The 13,289-nt window shown below is 48.1% G+C and overlaps 1 protein-coding gene across 1 annotated transcript; it reads right to left on the reverse strand.

Annotated features, from left to right (window-relative positions):
• Positions 1-1,352: 1,352 nt before the first annotated feature.
• LOC124669166 lies at positions 1,353-2,086 on the reverse strand. The gene has a single exon (XM_047205846.1). The coding sequence runs from the start codon at positions 2,033-2,035 to the stop codon at positions 1,730-1,732; it is 306 nt and encodes a 101-aa protein (XP_047061802.1). The 5' UTR covers positions 2,036-2,086; the 3' UTR covers positions 1,353-1,729.
• Positions 2,087-13,289: the final 11,203 nt, after the last annotated feature.

Below are 13,289 nucleotides of genomic sequence, written 5' to 3' on the forward strand. Positions count from 1 at the left end.
AAAAAATGATTGGGGGCTAGATGAAAATGTTCCTGCACAGCGGAACAACCAGTGCGAGATTCAGGTAGCATCCAAATAGGACATACCACTAGATACTCTCTCGCTCCGCCTCGTCCTTACAGAAACTTTTTTTTGAGATAACAACTGATGGAATTCAACAATGGCGAAACCGATTATAAACGACTCCACAAAAAAAGGAAAATACAATATGGACCCAGAAAACCACACACCGTACTCCCAAACACAGTCAAGCCCATCGTCCTCATCGTCACCACCCAAGTACAGAGACCGAAACCGGAAGACGCCCGTCTTCAGACACCATCGAGTCATCGCCGCCACCTTCACCACATTGGGCTTTGAACACCGCATGAGTGCCCACCCCGAGGGGTGAGAGCTAAAACTCTTTTCTAGACCATCGGGCATGCGGGAGCTGGTGGAGACCAAGCAGAACCTCCAAACCACGGACCCCGAGCAGTAGGTCCCAACCATCGACACCACGTCAAGCCACCTCCTCCCTAACGACAGAGTCCCCTTCCACTCCCTCGCCACCATGGCCAGCCGAGGGGAAGATAGCAGAAACAACAGCCCTCCGACTCCCAAAGCTCCATGACAGAGTCGACATGCGACCCTTCTCGGAGAGACCACCCTCCCCAGATCCACCGATCCGAGAGGAAACCAGGCCAGCAGCTCGCCGGCGCCGCCACACGTGGCCTTGCCAAGATGGGGACCGAGCTCCAGCACCTTTATTCTGACGCGACACTGCCTCCACCATCTCGGCAGCACCTCCTCAGACCCTAGGGGCCCTCACCACCGGTGGTCCGAAGATCCGCCGCCAGGAGGGCGATCCCATCGCATAGGAGGCCGATCCGCCACCATGAAGACGTCCACGCCGTCGCATACCCGCGGCAGCTCGATGCCGGAGCCGCCGGAGCCACCGGAGACGCATGCCGCCGCCACCAGGGGAGCCGCCATTGCGCGAGGGACGAAACCCCCGCCGCCGCCGTCGCCGCCCGGGCTTTGCCCTGCGGGTCTTCCGGCAGCGGCGAGGGGGAGGGGGCGAGGAGGACGGTGGCAGGCGGCCGGCGGCGGAGGTCGCCCCCGAGTCGCCTAGGGTTAGGCGACGCGAGGGGGTTACATATTTTACATAAACTTATTCATGGACACCGATGGTTGCGTGGAATCAGGTAGCATCCAAACAGTGGATGGCCAGAAAACATTAAAGCGAAGTCCCACAATGCCCCGCTCGCTCGTAAACTGAATCAAGGACATTTCGGTTATGGGCAGTATACATTTTGTACTTGAAGTCTGAAGAAGTCATATTGGCAAATAAAATATAGAAAAGTGCAAAGACATTAACTAAAGAAAGACACGAAATATCCATAATATTAAAATTACCAAATACAATTATTGCCATGCGCCAGCGCTACAACTTTATTTTTACAATGATACAAATGAGGAGACACATATACACGCACATACTTAATTATTTAGTATCCAGCAATATATGCGGCAGTGTCATCGTACTCGTGACTTGCCGCATAAATATAGGCTGTGACTGACAACTTGTTATCAGTGTAGAAACTCTTCCAACAATATGTGTCATGCCAGATACATGTGTACGAGAAATTTATACACACATTATTATAGTACCCGTGAACCAAATTTACTTAAATTGACTGTGCACGTGTGGATGCAGACCTGGCAGCATGTTGAAGCTTCGAACCTCACTCTACTTATTAGCCTGTGGTGCTGGGTCGCTGGAACCTTCAGCATTACAGTTGCAGTCATTCTTGAGGACGCATTCGACGAAGCATGTCTTGACCTCATCACCATCACCACCAGCTAATATGCACTTTCCGGCACAAGCACAGTTCTTGGAGCAGATGCAGGCAGTGGCGCCAGGAACCTTGTCCGTCTTGTCGATGCAGATATCCTTCTTATGTGAGGGATCTGGTTCCGCATTAGCAGCGACGGCGAGCACAATGGCCAACATCATGCCAATGGCAATCATCTTCACCTGAGCACCAGAAGCCATTGTTGCTAACTTTGAGAGACTATTCTTGAGTATGTATGTGTATTGGCTTGTTATAAGCCGTGGGCTGTTGATGGATGTATTGCTCCAGACCTTTGGTATTTATAGAGGCTTAGAGAGCAAAACGCATGCCACGCCGTTTCTAGCTTCTCTAGGTACAAAATAAGAAGGAAGAAATATAAATACCTCATCATTCATTCCAGACCACACACATATGCGGCACCTATCTCTAGAACTTAATTCAAGGACGTTGTGAATAGAAATCAATCAGACAATGTTGATGCAGATACACATGTATGTACGTCCACAGGCTGAAAAAATGGTATCAGCTTTAATCCTTTAACTAGCCTATGAAAAGATCATTACTCTCAATATGAGCATATTTTTTGACAGTCGGACGGTCGGGTGGCGGCCAGTGAAGCAGCTGGCAGAGGGGGAGATCCCGATGGTTGTCGATATGGAACCCTTGGCAGCGTGGCTGCGAGTGGCAGTGGTCGGCGGGCCCTCTCTCCCCTCCCCGCGGGTGGCACTTCTCTTCGTCATGGCGGTTAGGGTTTGCTCACGTGATGGGAGTTGGCGTCAGTTGCCTCCTCAATCAGTTGGTGGCTCTATGGTAGCCCCATCCTCCGCCGGAGGTGGTTGGCTGGATGTTTCAGTGGTGAGTGGGGTGGTGCATCCACTGGTGAAAACCGTGCTCCGGCATCGGTCTGGAAGGGCGATGGCAGTGTGTATTGTTGTCTAGTTGAAGGAGTCGCCATTGTTGTCTGCTTTCACTTTACTTGAGTTGTTTCCGGGGGAAACTCCAGACCTGGGTATCCCGGTTCGGACAATGGTGGCGCAGCTGGCTTCACTCTACCTCCTGAGCGCATTGTTTTTGTGAGTAACTTCTAGACGGTGGTGCTACGAGGTCTATCAGGAGCTATATAGAGCTCTGCCTTGAAGATGGATGAGGTGTTGATGAAGGTGACGGTTTCAGAAGCGAGAGCATGAGGCGCTCGCGGACGATCTTCTACGCCGATCATGTGTACCTGTTTCACCATAGGGTTACTCAGCGATGCCTTCGGTGCTTTTTTGCTGCTGGGGCATTTGTTTCTGTATTTTGTGCATAGGGTGACTCAACGGTGCACCTATTTCGCGACATGTCTCTTCCCCATTGTCTGGTTTGTAGGTGTTTTGTGCTGGCTTCGGGTTTTGTGATGTAGTGCCTCCGGTAGATCTCTGTTTAATCAAATCTAAACAAAGGCCGTATGCATCGCTTTGATGCAGAGACTGGGACTACGCTTCGTTTCGAAAAAGGAGGATAGGTTACCACTAGTGCAGAGCCACATATTGGATAGAGGTGAAAAGACTCGCTGGTAACAGTTTTACTGTCCGTCACCACATTAATTTCATTGATATGTGTAGCTCAAACAAATGATTCATCAACCATTGCCCGCTTTAATACATGGTCAATGGTGAAGAAAAAACACCAGTGCCTTTGGTGACATACATAACTACCAAAAAATCAGACACAATACACTCTGATGTTTTCGATACAAACTAAAAATAAATATGTGCATTGTGAGCTTCATAGTATCTATGAGAATACTAGTCCGAGGTTTTTCGTCTTCCGGCTTGATGCATCATCATCGAAAAAATCAGAAAAATAAGAACCTTCGCAGGGCTTCATTTTAGGTGACCTACTTGCGATTTTTTTTTCAAATCAGGAATACGATAGTTATTCTGGAAAAACATTCACGAAATGAGCTACACCTACGGAATTATAAGCCTTTTAAGTCAAACGAGCTAAGTTAAGACCAACAGATATGCATAGTTTTCCAGAACGAGACTATATTGCGCACATGCGTGTGCCCTAGGATGGGAATCAACGATCTGTGCGGGTTTTACCATCGTGGACATGGAATACCTGATTTTTATTTTTCAAATTCCAAATCATTTATTATGCAAAGCAGGTAAAAGGGGCGCAAACTACAGTTGAGGGAAACCCGTGCACAATGATATAACCGTTTCGAGCACAACTAATTCAAAAAGAAACACTAGTGAAAAAAAGGGCTTTCGTGGGAGCCTTTTGTCGCGGGCGTGCCTGCACCCGCGACAAATGGCCTGGCCACGTCGTCCCGAAACCATTTGGAGCGAGCCGGGCCTTTTATCGCGCCCTTTTGTCGCGGGCCGTATCCCAACCCGCGACAAAAGGGGTCTGTGCTCTGGCGCCTCCTGTCAGCACCCCTTTTGTCGCGGGTCGTAATACGGCCCGCGACAAAAGGTCCATGCCTATATATACACGCAGCCAGCCCCCCCACCTCCCCCTACATTTTTTCCTTGGTGGTGAAAGGTGGAGGTCTATGCTAGCTCATTTTTTCTTGATGTGCACAAGAGGTGTTTGATGGAATGCTTGTGAGGGATGCCACTTGATTTTATTTGATAAGATTTCTCCTCTTTTTGATCCTAAAAGGTTAGCAACTATTTTCTCGTATATACATAGTCCGTACAATACTAATTTTAGCAAGGTGATTGCATCCGATACACTTATGATGCAGATGAGTCATCCATGGATGTACGGTAACCGATGTGCTCCCGCTTTCAGAGAGGGCGTGAATTCTTTCCTCGCTTGTGGCCGAGGCCAACAAGTCGAAGCAAGGTTTTATGTGTTGTCCATGTCTGAAATGTAAGAATGAGAAGGATTACTCTTGCTCAAGAGACATTAAGAGCCACCTGCTTCGATTTGGATTCATGTCCAGCTATAATGTTTGGACCAAGCACGGAGAAGAAGGGGTTATGATGGAAGACGGCGATGAAGAAGAAGATAACGATGACCAGTACCGATCTATGTTCTCTGAATGCGATGATACCGCAATGGACGACAATGAAGAAGAAGGAGGTGAAGAACAGGCATCAGATGATCCTGTTAATGATGATCTTCGTCGGGCCATTTCTGATGCAAGAAGAGACTGTGCCACGGATAAGGAGAGGTTGCAGTTCGACAAGGTGTTAGAGGACCACCACAAATTGTTGTACCCAGGTTGTGAAGATGGACATAGAAAGCTGGGTAGCATATTAGAATTGCTGAAATGGAAGGCAGAGGTCGGTGTGACTGACTCGGGATTTGAGAAATTGATGATAATATTAAAGAAGCTGTTTCCAAGAAATAACAAATTGCCCGTCAGTACATATAAAGCAAAGAAGCTTGTCTGCCCTCTAGGATTAGATGTGCAGAAGATACATGCATGCATTAATAACTGTATCCTCTACCGCGGTGAGAAGTACGAGAATTTGAATAAATGTCCGATATGCGGTGCATTGCGGTATAAGATCGGAAAAGATGACCCCGGTGATGTTGAGGGCGAGCCACCCGGGAAGAGGGTTCCTGCGAAGGTGATGTGGTATGCTCCCATAATACCACGGTTAAAACGTTTGTTCGAAACAAAGAGCATGCCAAGTTGTTGCGATGGCACATGGAAGAACGTAAGAAAGACGCGATGTTGAGGCACCCCGCTGATGGTCGGCAGTGGAGAAACATCGGGAGAGAGTTCCCGGATTTTGCAGGTGAGTTCATGTCGTGTCCTGGCCGCCGAAAGCGCCACGCCGCCGCGTCGTAAGCGCGTGCCGCCAGCTCCGGCGTGTTGTACGTGCCGAGGGTGAGGCGGAAGCCACCGTCGCGTATCTCGGCGGTGAACCTACCGCTCGGACGCACTCGAACGCCACGGAAACTGGACGCCCCTCGACGACATGGAGGCATCCCGGAGATGAATGAGCGGAGGCGGTGGCGACGTGTGGTCGCGAGAGGGAGAGGGGTGCCGGCGATGTGTGGTTGCGCCCGCACTCGTCGCTCTATATAGCGCACGCGGGGCATGTCGCACGCCGGCGTCGGCGGGGCGAGGCACGTGGAAGCGGTGGCGACACGTGGCACGAGGACGCGACACGAGTGGCACGGCGGCGGTGCACAGGGGTGAAACATACACGACTATCCGTTTCATATGATGCGAGATGCAAATAGGTATATGGATGTCATATTCATGTTCATTAGCTTTTTCTGATCAATATTCATATATAAAACATTTGTATTTGAGTTACCATTCAAAAGTTATTGAAATAATAGTTTTATTAATTTAAAATAGAAAAAAGAAAAGGGGTGAAGAGGGATGGATGAGTTGATCCGTGGCACAGACCATCCAACGGCTCTAGGCCATTGGATTCAAACGGCCAGAGCCGTTGGATGGGCTGTGCCACGGATCAGCTCCTACCCCCTTTTGTCGCGGGTCGAGCCACGGCCCGCGATAAAGGACCCCTTTATCGCGGGTGGTGGCACGACCCGCGATAAAGGGGCCTTTATCACGGGTCGTGCCACCACCCGCGACAAAAGGGGTTAGGTATAAATACCTAACCCCGCGGGCGGAGCCCCCACCCGCGACACCCGGAGGCCATTCCCTTAGCGAAGTTGCGCCGCCAGGCTGCCCAATTTCACCGCCGCCGCCGGCCATCTTCCTCGCCTCCAGCCGCCGCCTCTTCGCCTCCCTCTGCCGCGCGCCTCCGCGGTAGTCCTCTGCGCGCCGCCGTCGCGCGCCTCCCTCTCGCCGCGCGCCTCCGCGGTAGCCCTCGGCCGCGCCACCTCCCTGCGCGCGCGCGCCGCCTCCCTCGGCCGCGCCGTCCTCGATCCGCCGCGCCGCCGCGCCGCCTCCCTCGGCCGCGCCACCTCCCTCTGCCGCGCGTGCCGCCCTCGGCCGCGCCGCTGCCCGGCCATCTGCGAGGTAGCCGCCGCCGGGCTCCCCTGGCCATTTTTTAAAACTCTTTTGTAATATTGTTAGTTAATTAGTTAATTAAGTTAGCTAGTTTAAATTTAGTATATGTATAGTTAGTTATTTTAAATTTTGTATTAGTTTTTTGTAAGTTTTCTATGTATTAGTTAAAATTTGTATTAGTAAATTGCTAGTTTAAATTTAGTATTAGTTAGTTAGTATAAATTTTGTTGTATAAATTTTGTAGTTAGATAATTAGTAGTTTAATTTTTTTGTAAGTATTTTAGTATATAGACATTTTAGTATGTTGTACAAATTTTGTAGTTAGATAATTAGTTAGTTCAAATTTGGTTGTAATTAGTTAGTTTAATTTTTTTGTAAAAAATTTGTAGTTTAAATTTTGTTGTAACCGCCGACACCCCTCTCGCAAACACCCGCCGAGACCCCTCTCGCAAACAACCGACGTCAACTCCCTCCCCCCGGAAAAACCCGTCGCCGACACCCTCCCCCTCTCGCAAACACGCGCCCTTTCCCTCTCGCAAACACGCGCCGACACCCCTCTCCCTCTCGCAAACACGCACACTCTCCCTCTCGCAAACACGCGCCGACACCCCTCTCCCTCTCGCAAACACGCGCACTCTCCCTCTCGCAAACACGCGCCGACACCCCTCTCCCTCTCGCAAACACGCGCCGTTGAGACCCTCTCCCTCTCGCAAACACGCGTCACCGACACCCTGTCCCTCTCGCAAACACATGAGCATTGTCGAGATCCTCTACCTGACGCGCCCTCTTCTCCCTTCTCCACGCCGAGACTTCCCCTCCTTGAGCCTACCCCATCTCTGGTTAGGGTTAGGGTTTGCTTAGTGTTTGATTAGGTTTAGGGTTAGAACATATACTTATCGATTTAATTTTTTGCAGAAACAATGGATCGATTCGAACGGGACTTGGAACAGGAAGACATTTTCGAGAACATAATCCGCGATGGTGATGGAGAAGCCGGCGGCTCCGGTGATGGAGAAGCCGACGGCTCCGGTGATCATGGAGAAGCCGACGGCTCCGGTGATGGAGAAGCCGACGGCTCCGGTAATGACGAGGTATACGATCAGTTGAGGCATTAATGGAATTCTATATGTACATATGTATATAAATTAACTGATTTTTATTCTCTTAGGCCTCCGAAGATAAGTTGGAGAAACGAGGCCCGACAAAGAGACTGGGCAAAAAAGACCACTTCAACATTGAAGCTATATCACCGGAAGGCCAACCTGTGGCACCGGCGAGTGTTAGAGTGACATTTAAGAATCAGTGCGGAGTTGTGGTTAGAGATCATATCCCGATCACTGTTAGAGAATGGAACAAGACCAAGAATGTGTCCGAAGATCGGAGTTGCCGATAGGTACAAGAACACACTTTTTGACGACCTCATGTCACATTTCACTTTGCCAAATTTGGGATCGGACTCTGAGAATGCCAAGTAGAGGGCGCTAGTGAAGAAATGAGCTCTTAAGAAGATGGGGGAACTTTTCCGAGCGTATAAGAACCGGTTATGGAAAGCTGGCTATGCTCGTGTCGGGGTGGATTCAGTTGTACCGTCGTGGGAGACATTGGATCTCGAAATCCCTGGAGGTGATGGGGGGCTTACACTCAGAGAGGTGCTGGGAGAAATCATTCTCGCGGGAAAAGAAGAACATCGAGCCGCCAGCTGGGTAGCCCCTAGTACCGATCGTCCGAGCAGGTCACCATCACCTCCTCCGGATGATCGCAGGCCACCATCACCTCCTCCTACTGATCACATGTCGCCACCATCACCCCATGGGTACGACGTCGACCACGACATCTGTAGTCCATCTCCATCTCCAGCACCGCCGCCTCCGCCCACTAAGACTCGGAATGCACCCTACCGGAAGCGTTTCAAGAGTCCTATCCACAAGATGTCGCCCCTCCCAAAAGTACCAAAGGTTCCTCCCCCCCCCCCGTCCTTGGGATCTTACTCGTCGAGGAAAATGCGGCGCTGTTGCGAAACACAACTATGATCATTTCCATAAGCCAAAACCTCCAACGCCGAGCCATACACCGAGAAGCAAATAGCATATGCTACTTCTTTTCGAACACACCATCGCAATATGACTTACACGAGAAGAAGGATGACTATACACGCCACCTTGCGAGGGTAATTGATGACAAGAGGGAGAATGAAAAGGCTAAGAAGAACAAGGATGGCAAGGCTAAGAAGAAGGATATTGCTACCACAAGCAAATCATCAGCTAGAAGTGCAGCCGAGAACACTACACCATGGACCAAATTGAAGGGCAAAGAACAGCCGGCAAAGATCCAGTTGTAGAGGCAAATAAACTGCCGGTACAAATCAACTGCCGGCATAGGTTTTCGAGGGCCCGTTTACAGCCGGAAAAAATGTAGAATCCGTGGCTATCAAGTGCCGGTAATAATCGATGCATACGAAGGCAGCAAAACGGCCGGCACAAGTCTCTCCCGGCGGAGCAAACAGCCGGCACATGGAGGTGGCGGGGTAGCCAAAATTTCTGGCGCGGTAGGGCGCGTGGAGCGAAAATATTGCCAGACTTAGCGCCATTGCCGCGGCTTTCCAAAAGGAAAAAGCTCCACCAAATCCCTAGACGCGGGTCCTGAGAAAGAAATCCCCAACCACAAAGCGCCGCCCCACTTCTCCCTGCTCGTCTCCGGTCAGCACCCTCGCCGCCCAAGTCCACCTCACATCCCGCTCCGCACTGCCACACTACACATCACCACCCGCTCCGCGCCGCCGCGCTTCTCCGGCGTAAGCCCCTCCGCGGCCATCACATCTTGATGTTCCCGTTGTGGCCGCGCCGCTGCCGCATCCGCCACCATCTCCCTCACAACCCCGACTCGCCACCTGCCCGTATTCTCTCGACCTCTTCAATCCCCATGGACGCTCGCGCCACCTCTGAGATTCTCGTTCAGGCAGACGCGTTTGGGGTGGGTCGGCGCGACTGGATCTGTAGGCGGTGGACAGGTCCCCGGCTGCTGCTCCAGCGCCCAGTCCCGCGGCGGCGTGAGCAGGCTGGCACCCTCCGGGTGGACCCGGCATGCTTGTCTGCGAGGGGAAGAAGATGAGCCGCTCGGGTCTTGGCCGCATCACCTGCTTGGTGTCCATCGACTGCGGCGGCCATGGCGTCCAGACTGTCACCGATAGTGTCGCTCAAGCCTCAAAGAGGAGCAGCACAATGGCCTCTGTGAGTCAAAGACATCTCTCTCAATTTCTTGTCTGCCGGAGTAGAAAGGCAAGAGAATAGATTCGATCCTATGCAGACAAACAAGCTGCTCTCCGTGTTTCTTTTGTGATTGACGATAGTCTTGTTAGTGTAATACTAAATTTAATCACTTATTGTATTTATAGAATTGCAAGATCTAGAATTTAGGAAAATAGAGATTTAGAGGGACAACTTTTAATCTTTGCAAGGTAATGGTTTCACATCGTCGCACTTACATGCATCACATATTTTTGGTTTCTTATCTTGGAAGACCTGATATATGCTCCTGATTTTCTCTTCTATATGTGCGGCTTAAACGATGTGGTGTGTCACTAGGCTTGTCTGCAATCTGATTTTTTTTACAACGATTGAAGCATGCTTTACACTCATCCATGTGCTTTTAGTTATAGAGAAATATGTAACCACATGATAAATATAATGTTTTTCTTTTTCTTTCCTGTGACTTCAACTGTTCTGGTATTTTGGCAGCATTGTACCACCTAATAAAGGATTTGCTGGTGATTATTTACAAGGTGGAGCAGTACGTCATGTAGGCCTTCCTATTAAGCATGTTGGTGAAGCACGTATGGAGGATGATTTATGACTAGTTGTTTCACTGCATGAAAATGGTATGCAACTACACACTTTTTGTAGTCCGTTCATTCGACTTTTCTCTGGTGTAAGTTGTGTTTTTTGTTAGTGGTGCATCAGCAGCAGGTTATCTTTAATACCATTCGTAACAAAAAACCCCTCCCCCCTTTTTTGACTATCATATATAGTTTCTAACAGTAATCTGCAAAGGCGTGTATATTTTTATTAGAAAAACAAAAGAAACTTCAGTCCATCTAAATAATTTGTGTTTCAATCATCTCTCATGTTTTGCTGAATGATACATTCTGTATTGCAGCAGGACTGACTTGTTTTACATGTGACTCTGAAGGTGTCCTGTTTGAAAACTTGGGGGATGATAAGGGTTCATGGAGGGAGCTATATCTCATCATATTATGTGCTGAAGTCCACTCATCAATGGTTTCTTCGGAAGTTCTAAGAGGTAGGATCCTGGAAAAGATCCAAAAGTAACTTTGGTCATTGTAGGACACTGATAATTGCGTATGGATTGCAAATAGAGATGAGTTTTTCTTTGTTATGAACTTAAGTATTGATTTACATAATCACTGCAGATTCCTAGTTGCCTCATAGCATGGTTGAAATCAATGGTTTTGAATAATACAGTGGGACTGAATATTGGTTTGCTGGCTGCGAGTACAAAGTTGTTAAGTAGGATCTTCATTGAGCTTTTTTCCTCTTTCGTCTCTGGATATATAATTTGTTGCATAGTTATAGTTTTGGGAACAAAATATTCGTTACTAAAAGATTACAGGAGATATTGTAAGCAATCAGGAGAGGACAAATCTATTTGTTTGGAAGGAGGTACTGGTGTGCTCTGGTCATTCAGCTAGCTCGTGTTCTGAGCACTTGTTAGCCTGTAGTACCCTATTAGCCTGTTCGTGTACAATAGGGATAAGCAATCAAAGGTGCAACTATCAAACTAATACACAGATTTAGAACAATGTGTACTGCTGCATGTGTTTGAGCACTGAACCAGTTGACCTTCCAACATATGCAAAGTAATACCAGAGGTAATACATAAAGATCTACTTACCCTTCAACATTCAGAAAAGAAACAAGAAATGTACTTGTTAATGGAACATTAATTAGTAGTATACGCAATTTGTAAAAAGCTTTGTAACCAATATTCATCCAACTCAATTGGATTTACACTAGCTACAATTATACTAGTCCAACAATCTGCAGGTTACCATAGTTCCTGCAAACAGAGTACTTAATCTACTTGTAGGTCAATACAAGTAAGTCATGCTGTCTTCTACCAGGAAGAAGGAATGATTTCTTGTTCCTGCAAGCAGAGTACAATGCTTCTCAATCAATATTGAAATAACCAATCTCATTAATTGTTGGAAGCTGGCCACTAGATATGGCCTTCTAAGCACAACAGAGCATATCCAGCCTTTCTTTACAAACTGAAACATTTAAAAAAATTATGCGAAAGAAACTGAAACATTTAATGATATGAACATGCCTACAACTTTCAGTTTTCTATACGAACATGCCTACAGCTTTCAGCCTTTCTTTACAAGCATCAGTGTACAAGCTACCTGAAGAATAGGAAAATTCTAAGATACATCTTACAAACAACAGACTGAATTTTGACGAGAATAGAACCAGGCGAAACTCCAGAAAAGGTAGGATACCTCGTAGAGAGGGGGGTTATTAGGCGAACCAGCCGAGGAGCCGCACTGGCAATGAGTCGCAGCCACGTCGGCGAACAAGCTGCGGCCCCTCCTTGGAGTCAGAGGAGACGTGTGGGTCTTTACAGCATGTGGAGGATGACGAGGCATGAACATCCCTCCGTGACTCCCCATCTTATGCCATAGGAATAGTTATCTTAGCTAGTGCACAAGTTTTGACCGCCTACTGTACATTATCACAATGCAGTAACGCCTCCAAGCATATATTATTTATGACGATAGTGTTCATGCTCTGACTTGTTTTCTCTTTTATATTACGTAATATTAAATGTTAGCATTTTTACTAAAGGGGATGGCAAACACGAGTTTCTGATTCCATCTATCACTTTCTTTCTCCAGAGTTGCTGCACAGGTCAATGGTTCCTGTTGATTTGGTTCAAGATGAGTACCTATTGGCTGCTTTTGTTCACTTGCGTTCCACAACAATGCAATGATATTGCGCTGGAAACATATTTATGCTCTGTTAGGATTCTCTTGTTCACTTCGATTACTATTTTAGAAACATATGTATGCTCTTGTGCACTGTTGTGGGTGAAGTGCATTTTCCGAAACCATGTTTTTATTTTGAGTCGATCTTTGTATCTTTGGATATGAACCATGTACCGTACAATGAATATTGTAAGTGTTCACTTGTGGAAGAACTACATTATCTTCATGTTATAGTTTGTCTAAAATGTCAAAAAGTACTTGACTGCATAGTGAACTGCTGGAAAAGCCTGAACATAAACTGTGCTGGTCATAGTCTAGGAAACTGCAGGCAGAACTAACTACTATTAAGGGCAATTCAACAGCCGCCAAAGCTTCAAACAGCCGGGACAACCCTTTACTGGCTGGTTTCTGCCGGGAGAAACACAAAACTGCCGGCACAAATAGGGCTACTAGGGCAGGCAAACAGCCGGCAAGTAAAAAACAGCCGGCAAAGAGTTTTGCCGGCAGGGTTTTTGAGGGC

This window comes from Lolium rigidum, chromosome 7 (assembly GCF_022539505.1).
Source record: "Lolium rigidum isolate FL_2022 chromosome 7, APGP_CSIRO_Lrig_0.1, whole genome shotgun sequence".
Classification (NCBI taxonomy): Eukaryota; Viridiplantae; Streptophyta; class Magnoliopsida; order Poales; family Poaceae; genus Lolium; species Lolium rigidum.